The sequence below is a fragment of the Chelon labrosus genome, assembly GCF_963514085.1.
Source record: "Chelon labrosus genome assembly, chromosome: 8".
In the NCBI taxonomy this organism is placed as follows: Eukaryota; Metazoa; Chordata; class Actinopteri; order Mugiliformes; family Mugilidae; genus Chelon; species Chelon labrosus.
The window spans coordinates 20,386,765-20,395,022 of NC_140358.1; the positions used below are offsets into that span (position 1 = coordinate 20,386,765).

Below are 8,258 nucleotides of genomic sequence, written 5' to 3' on the forward strand. Positions count from 1 at the left end.
CAGGAGTCCTGAGCTTTATCGGCTTTATGGACTGATATTAACATGACTGCAGCGGGGCGTCCCAAGAGTGCATGTGTGTACGCTTGCAGCTGACCTTAGGCCCTGCGTGTGAGACAGCGTTCATCTCCTGACCTGATTAGACACCGGTTCATCCACAGTGGAGCAGAGCCTGGATCAATGCTGCCGAGGCCACAGAGGGAGGCCACAGGCTCCACAGCTACAGCCCGAGATTGAGCAGTGGCTGTTTACCCCACAGCACCGATAGGTGCAGCATGAGCAGCCATGGGTGAGCGCTCATTCTCCAGACAGGGAGGCGAGGCAGACAGGCTGACCAGACTGACCCTGGCCTGTGCAGACAGAGCTGTTTGTCCTTGTGATATAATGAGCTAATGTACCTTGTCTCATGGTACACATACTAAAAAGCTGTCAACTGTCAAAGATTTCATCACTGCTTTTCCAAACATGGTCTTCTTGAGGGGAAAATTGGCGTAAGGGGATAATGGAATTTAGTTCAATTGTAACCTGCTTTATTGGTTGATACAGCAGATAAAGGACTGTACTGGGGCTGTAGCCAAGAGTTTAGAAATACTGAGATCATGAGGTTAAAATCCCCTCAATGTCCCCGAATGACACAAAGAACACAGTCTCTGCTTCTGATTGTTATCATTATGACTCGATTTTTGTATTTATTGACCAGTCAAGTTACATTTTCTTCAAGTTTTTCCAGCAGAACGGCTTTTCAGGCATTCCCCTGGAAATTATCCTAACATCCACTTATAAACTAAACTATGAGCTGATCTAATAAAATAGCTCACACTATTAAGTTACAACCTTTAGCAACATTTTTAAAGTGACTTCCTGGAAAATTATTGGGAAATTAAAGCCCCTAAAATTAAGCCATGTTAATTTATTTTGTAATAAGCCCTATGCTATTTCTAAATGTTCGTGCTGCAAGGATACTATCATTTTATTTATTTGCACATCTCTGTTGGCACGGTGGTGTAGTGGTTCTCCAGAAGGCTCTGGGCTTGGTCTAGCTGTGACCTTTCTGTGAGGAGTTTACATGGTGTCCCTGTGTGGGAGTGGCTGAGTGTGTTTTTTCCGGGTGCTTCGCTTTCCTACCACCCTCCAAATGACATGCTTGTTATGTTAATTTGTGATTCTAAATTGGCCGTAGGTGTGCATGGTTGTTTGTGTCTTTGTGCTAGGTCTGTGACAGACTGGTGACCTGTCCAGGGTGTACCCCGCCTCTCGCCCTATGACAGCTAGGATAGGCTCCGCCCCCTCAACCTTCTAGGACAGGGGCATCAAATTCATTGTAGTTCAGGGGCCAGATACAACGCAATTTGGTCTCAATGGGGCCAGACCAGTAACACAACAGTATATTAACCTATAAATAATGACAACTCCAAACGTTTCGCTTTGTTTTAGTGCAAAGAAGAACAAGTACGTTATAAAATGTTTACATTTAATGAACTGTACTATTACAAAACATGTAATGAGCAACTGCCGGACATTTCTTGAGAATAAGAAGTACAATTTCTGTTTGCGCCCTGCGATGGATTGGCGACCTGTCCAGGGTGTACCCCCGCCTCTCGCCCAATGACAGCTGGGACCCTTAACAGGACTAAATGGGTATAGAAGATGAATGAATGAATGATTGAATTTCTGTTTGCTTCTAGGTCTTAGTGTTGTGTTATGTTCACAACTCTTACTAAAACGGTGTAAACTCTAGAAATAACAGTTACTTTTATTGAAAAATTGCAGTTAATATCTTCAATGTAATTTTTTGCACTTTACAGAATTCATTCTGTGGGCCAGATTGGGCCATTTGGCGAGCCAGTTTTGGCCCCTGGGCCGTATGTTTGACACCTCTGCTCTAGGACAAGCAGTTACAGATTTTTCTTTGCACGTAATGTGAAAAAATGCACAAGCCATAACGTCACTGTCTTAAATGAGGCCCTGTATGTTGCCAATGCATTTGCAAAAACTTGAGTCAAACGTGTTTTGCCATGCCAGTCTATGCAGACTAAAATATGTTACACAGAATCCAAATGACTTTCGCTATAACTCTGACCCTTAAGCTTCCATCTCAAATCAGCACTTCAGTTTGTCCAGTAGTTCAGTTTATGGTCAAGTGTCTGAAAAGCAGATTACGTTCTCATCTGTCTTAGATGTACTTTGTAGTTTCGTGCTGAATACCAAATTATCTAACAGGCTAAGCTGAGAATATGAACACAGCCAACCTTATACCGACTTGAGGTCATTAGATTAAAATAGAACTACAGAGAGTGTGTACACTAAGAGTTACCATCAGCCGAAAGCCATGAGAACACCGCTGATGGTAATTGTTGGCGTGCAGGAGCAACCGAGACCACAACAGCTAGCACGCTGACAACCAGGTAACTCTATGTAGGAAATGCAAAAGTATGACAAAAGAAGACTATTTGGAATATCAACATTTTCTTCAAACATGATTTAAAATTACAAAGAAAACAACATACAACTAAAGGTATTAACTTCCTAAATGCCTCCACCATTTCAGAAAACATCAACAAACATGTCACAACTAGTGAACTCTGACCTGCCATGACTACCACAGGGGGGGGGGCTGGTTATTTATTTTATTTTATTTTTTTAACATAGAAATAAACAAGCCCCCATTAGAAAGCAGCGCTTGTTTATTGTGCTTGTGCTGACATTAGCATTTCTCTTAAAGAACAGTTTTAGATAGCCTGTCTGTAGTTTGGAAGCCAGGTCAAATTTCCTCGCCCACAAAATGTAGGGGTGGAAAGTTTGATCTGGAGGGAACTGATTATGCTCAGGTAGAGATTTGCCAGGTCAATCGGATTGTTTGGGCAGACTTTGCGCTGTGATGGACGCTGGTAATGGTAATCTGAGCCCTGTAGAGTTGAATTTGTTTACAAAGAAAAATTGCTCAGATTGCTGTGCAAAGGCTTTCATATGTTTTCTTTCATATTATGGTGTTATTTATAAAGAAACGAAGTGGGAACATTGACAATTGACATACTGTGTGTTTGTACTGTAGAAAAAAAACACACATGTGTAAATAATTTTAAAGCTGTTTCATTTTCTGGGTCTTTGTATTTTTAATGCCACCTGTTAATGTGGCACCTGTGTTATAAAGGATGGAGTGTGTGTATATGAAACTGACCAGAAGAAAACTCGCGTTAAACCCACAGACTATATAATAGAAGAGGTTTTACCACGACTTTACAGTTAACCTTCAACTGATGTGGATGGTGTTCCCTGACAGTCCAATAGGGGGTGCTGTTGCACCGCACGCTAAAGCAAGGGGACATTTGTGGAACAAAACCTGGATTGTGTTTCATTCAGTGACAATTTTTTTTTTTTTCAATAAAATGTTTTGCTGCCGTCATATATTTTTAATTCATTAGTTTCTGACACATATTTCTAAATTCAAGCCTCTCCTCTTCTTGTATTTTCCAGTCTGCAACGACACATGTGAACCCTGACCTGTTGAAGAGCACAAACAGGGCTTGTTGTTATTTATAAAAGTTTGACCTCCTCCCGTATTGTTTGCCTCTGAGTGACAGTCGAGGTGCTTGAGTACGAGGGCCAACTGTGCCAAATGGAGAGAATCATGGGAAGGAAGCGACCACCAAGTGTTACCTCACCCCTCTTCAGTCTGTTGTTCTCCGCTTTTCAGCTTTAACTGATTAGTTCCAGGAACACTTGAAGTTGCAGCTACAGGAGTCCTTTTAATTAGCTCACTTCATCCAGATCTTGAGCCATTTATCAAGAGCTCCTTACGGCAGGACCTGTAAAATAAAATAAATAAATCAGCTGCTCAGTGCTTCCGTCTGCTGGCTACAACTCGCACTGCAAGAATAAAATGACCTGACCCTTAAAACTATACCATGCGTCAGCAACGTGTCTGTGCGTGGAGGTATTCTCCTCTGTGATCTTATCTTTTAACTCAATGTCAGAGCAGATGTTTCTCAGCAGTGACTGTGGCATCTGTGTCAACTCTTCCACGTCTCTGCAGAGAAACTTGTGTAATGGAAGGACGACTGTAGACGACTGATATCTACGTAAGGCCGCAGCGCGTTTCTGGCATTTCCCTTATCACTTTGATCCATGTTTGACTGGCATAAACACAAAATCATTTCCCACCCACAGAGTAGTACCAAGATGAGTGACTGGGCGGTTCGAGGAGATTAAACTAATTACATGAGGCCACTTCCACTCAGAAAACAAGCCATAAGCCATATCAGTTTGAATTTCGTGCTATCAGTTTTGCTGTACAACTTATGTGCTGCAGGAAAATGTAAACAGGGGCATCTGCAAGCTGTTGGTCAAATAGACTTTAGACACTGTGGGGAGAGGCATTATAAATTATTAGTCTTAACGTGCTACTGGGTGTTATTCAACATGACACCTTTCATCCATCATAGGTGTGTTTTCTTAACACCATTTCCTGGGCTGCCTGCCACATTAAATATTGCAGGGACAGCCGGGTGAGAGCATGTTTACAAACTGAAGCAGATGGCCAGTCCTCGATATTAAAATGTGAGATCAGCCTATTTTATAAGCCTCTCAAAAAGGAGAGAAGGCGTCTCTAGAAAATTTAACTGGTTTACAGTGGAAAGGTGTAGGGTTAGTGTTCCAGTGAAACATCACGGATACAGATGTCCTGGTTATTTGGCTGTGGTGTTATGGGGTTTTTACACAGATATAAACCAGGAAGGTACAGGTGAATGTTGGGAAAAGGAAATTACAATCTGTCCGCCGATATTTCGGGAGAAAATTAACACTGTAAAACATTCATTTAACTAATGCTTAATCTTACATCATTTTAAGATGAGGACACCTTTCCTGGGATGTTCCCTTCAATCTGCACATGTATGCATAATCTTACTTTTACAAATGAGAAGTTGATGAAGAACAAAAAGCGGCCTTTCTTCATTCAGTTCATTCATTCAGAGGTTTTTTCCTGCTCGATGTGATGTGACCAGTAGCTCTTGATGTCAGCTACTTGTAGCACACTTTATTATATAAAGTGTCTTATTTGTATGTATGCTGCTGTTACACTAAAGTGCCATTACTGCGGGATGGGACTAGACGGCGTAACCTTTGCACATAGTCAACACCGGTGCGAGCCATTTACTGTATACTTGTGCGCTCGTCGGTCTGGCTCGCTCTTTAACAACACCACCCAACCGTTTGTCGGGGCTGTGTCTTTTTTGTCATCCAGGTTCATTTTTGTTTCTACTTCCTGCTTCACTTTCAACATTGGCCACTGAAACTTTGGCTGAAATTTCGTAGAAGACGACATGTACCTTTGAACTTCCTCAGTCTGTCTTTCCTCATTGTGTTCCATCTTTTTTGAACCAAAACATTGATTCATCTTCTGTGACCGCTAGTCCTGTGAAGGGTCATGGGGGGCCTATCCCAGCTGTCATCGGGCGAGAGGTGGAGGAGACCCTGGACAGGTCGCCAGTCTATCACAGGACTAACACAGAGAGACAGACAACCATTCACACTCACATGCACACCTATGGCCAATTTAGAATCACCAGTTAACCTAATGAGCATGTCTTTGGACGGTGGGAGGAAGTTGGAGTACCTGGAGAGAATTCACACAGACACAGGGAGAACATGCAAACTTCACACAGCAAGGCCCCAGTCGGCCTGGGTTAGAACCCGGAAACCTTCTTGCTGTGAGGCGTCAGTGCTAACCACTGTGCCGCCTGATCAAACAATCAATTTGAAAATTGCGGAGATGGAGAAGCAGCTGGAAATACTCAAGTGGAAACAGGCTACTACCAAGCGGACCAATCACAGCTCTTGCGCTCTGCATCGACATGACGCATAGTTATATTTCTGGGGAAGTGCACATCAGGCTATGACATTAGGTTCTGTTTATTGTATGGGCTGTCACCATAGCTACAGCATCAAACTGACGCACAAACATAAACCGCACATAACCTCAGTGTCAACTCAGTATTAGATGGTCAGTTTGTGTGATGTATTTGCTGTTTAGCTGAAGTTATTGTCTCTGTATTTAAAGCCAACACAAATACATCTTATCCTGATAGAGCATCAACATATAATTTATTATTTAATAAATAAAAATATTATAAAATATAGAATATATACAGTATAGTTGCATGTTCTTTTACAGACTTTTAATGAAATAAGGTATTCTTCCTGTGTGGTTTACTATTGAAAACAGCATAATGCAGCCATGAATTCACCAGCCATAATGTTCTCCTCAGGAAGACTGAGAGAGCAGGCAGGGAGGGAGGAAGCACCAAGCCCAGAGAGGAAGTCTGAGCATTTTGCAGCGTTGGAGGGTGAGTTTGAGGTCTGAAATCCTGCAGGAGTCTTGAGTGCAGCAAAGACACGAGTTCTAGCAGCACAAGTATCCAGATCAGACCGCAGCTGAGCTGTGTCCAGTGTGAAGTCCTGAATCTCCGAGTCTGCTGAGGCCAGCGTGACACCAGCGTGGCCTCCAGTCCCAGCAGACCAAGCAGGAGCAGAGAGGCCAGGTGGTGAGCGTCAAGCAGCTGCTGGCAGAGCATGCTCACAGCTTCCCTGCGCCAAAGTGATCGTCCCTCCTCGTAGCCCGCCTCCTCCATCCACCGGGCCAGTGTTGCTCCCAGCCGAAGCGCCCATTGCAGGAGGACAAGAATATCTGTCAGAGCCAGCTGTCCCAGGAGAACAGTGGAGGGCTTGGTGGAGATGTGAGGGGAGTGCAGCAGCAGCAGAGCCCGCAGGCTGAACACACAGCCTACAAGCAGGGGGAAGCCCGCCCCATGGGGAAACAGCAGCACTGTCACCAGCTTCAGCAGCAAGAACCGGCGCAGCCATCCTCTGGAAAGCACTCCTTCCGTGACCGAACCTGGCCAGCACTGAGAGCTGCTCTCCCAGACTGACTTTAAAACTTGATGCAATCTGCAGAGAGTTAACACTTGGCGGTTAGCTCAGTTTATTATCTGCCCGTCCCTTCACACTTGCGGTTTATCTCTTCCATAAATCTTCACACCCTTTACCTCTAAGACGCTCTTCGGTTTTACGACCAACATTTATGGCTGAGGTTCAACCGAACTAATCGACTGAAAATAGAAGTAACTTTGCAAAATAAAGGATATCATCATCAGCGTACTGCACACTATGACAACAAATTCTCATCTCAATCAGAATATACAATTTTAAGTGAGATGATATATGTGTAACATTTAATGGATGTAGAATCAGAATACTTTATTAACCCTTCAAGAAAATTGTTTAAAAGGACATCACTTTACTTATATGGCACCTTTCAAAAATAACGAGACCTCAACAAATTGGTGTAATCAATTAAAAGTAGGCCTTATGATAAAATAAAGTCATCAGTACAGTTTTAAAAGATACTGACTAGCCTTAGATCCTCTGCCAGGACACTTCATGGGCTCAGACGGAAACGGCTCAGTGACCACTGATCACAAGACCCGACTAAGAAACAGTCAGGAAGTTCCTGCCTGAGGATCTCAAAAAAGCAATAGGTGCTTGTAAAGCGTAAGGCGATTAAAAGCGTAAGTGGATGGCAGGATGTGTATTACTTTAAAAACAAGCAATAAAATCTTAAAATATATTCTAAGAACAATTGGTAAGCGGCGAAGGCCGGCAAGAGTTTGAGTAAAGTGGTCTCTTGGCGGGAAGATGTTGTCTGAAACAATTTAGATATTACACATAATTTAACACCTTTTGTTCTTATGAATTTGTTCTTATCTGAAGGAATCCTAATGGAGCATTGAATCTGGTCTGTGTGGCACTCACCTGTGTAAAGGCAGAAAGTTCAGGCTGGAGGTCATCGTCTCGTTTCACCTGAATTTGGCCCGAACTTTTTTATTTTTTACCATGTTATCCCCTCATCCTTGCCTGGCTGTAACGCGAAAGTTTGTGAGGAGTCCCTTCTTCTCACCCGGCTTTATCACTGCTACCGTTGCTTAAGCTCAACTGCCTCAGTTAACAAATGCCATCACGTCTCTGAAGGAACTACAGACTGCTGCTGACTCACGGTGCCGGAGAATCTGTGCCCGAGGGTTTTTTCGTTTGCAACACCGACATCAGTTTAGACGTGTACGTGCAACACCGTGCCAAAGAAGGATCTTACTGTGGAAGAATTTACGGCAGGGATGGGTTGTAAAAGTGCCTTGCGCACATTCAGTTACTGATCAAGAAACTCCTTTGGAAGAACTTCTAATTTCAACTGATATCAAATCAATAAG

General features: G+C 43.2%; 1 protein-coding gene across 1 annotated transcript; it reads right to left on the reverse strand.

The window, feature by feature from the left end:
* Positions 1-3,717: 3,717 nt before the first annotated feature.
* Positions 3,718-8,258, reverse strand: LOC311492230 (uncharacterized protein). Its single transcript, XM_084550450.1, has 3 exons — positions 7,807-8,258; positions 6,243-6,942; positions 3,718-3,803 (listed from the first exon to the last, which is right to left on the reverse strand). The coding sequence occupies exons 1-3, from the start codon at positions 7,839-7,841 to the stop codon at positions 3,792-3,794; spliced, it is 747 nt and encodes a 248-aa protein (XP_084406576.1). The 5' UTR covers positions 7,842-8,258; the 3' UTR covers positions 3,718-3,791.

What these genes read in the sequence shown, in the direction of transcription:
- LOC311492230 (XM_084550450.1), bottom strand. Translation starts at nt 7,841, where the DNA reads ATGACCTCCAGCCTGAACTTTCTGCCTTTACACAG. An exon ending in AACTTTCTGCCTTTACACAG is followed by an intron (nt 6,943 to 7,806) that starts GTGAGTGCCACA and finishes AACTCTCTGCAG; the next exon opens with ATTGCATCAAGTTTTAAAGT.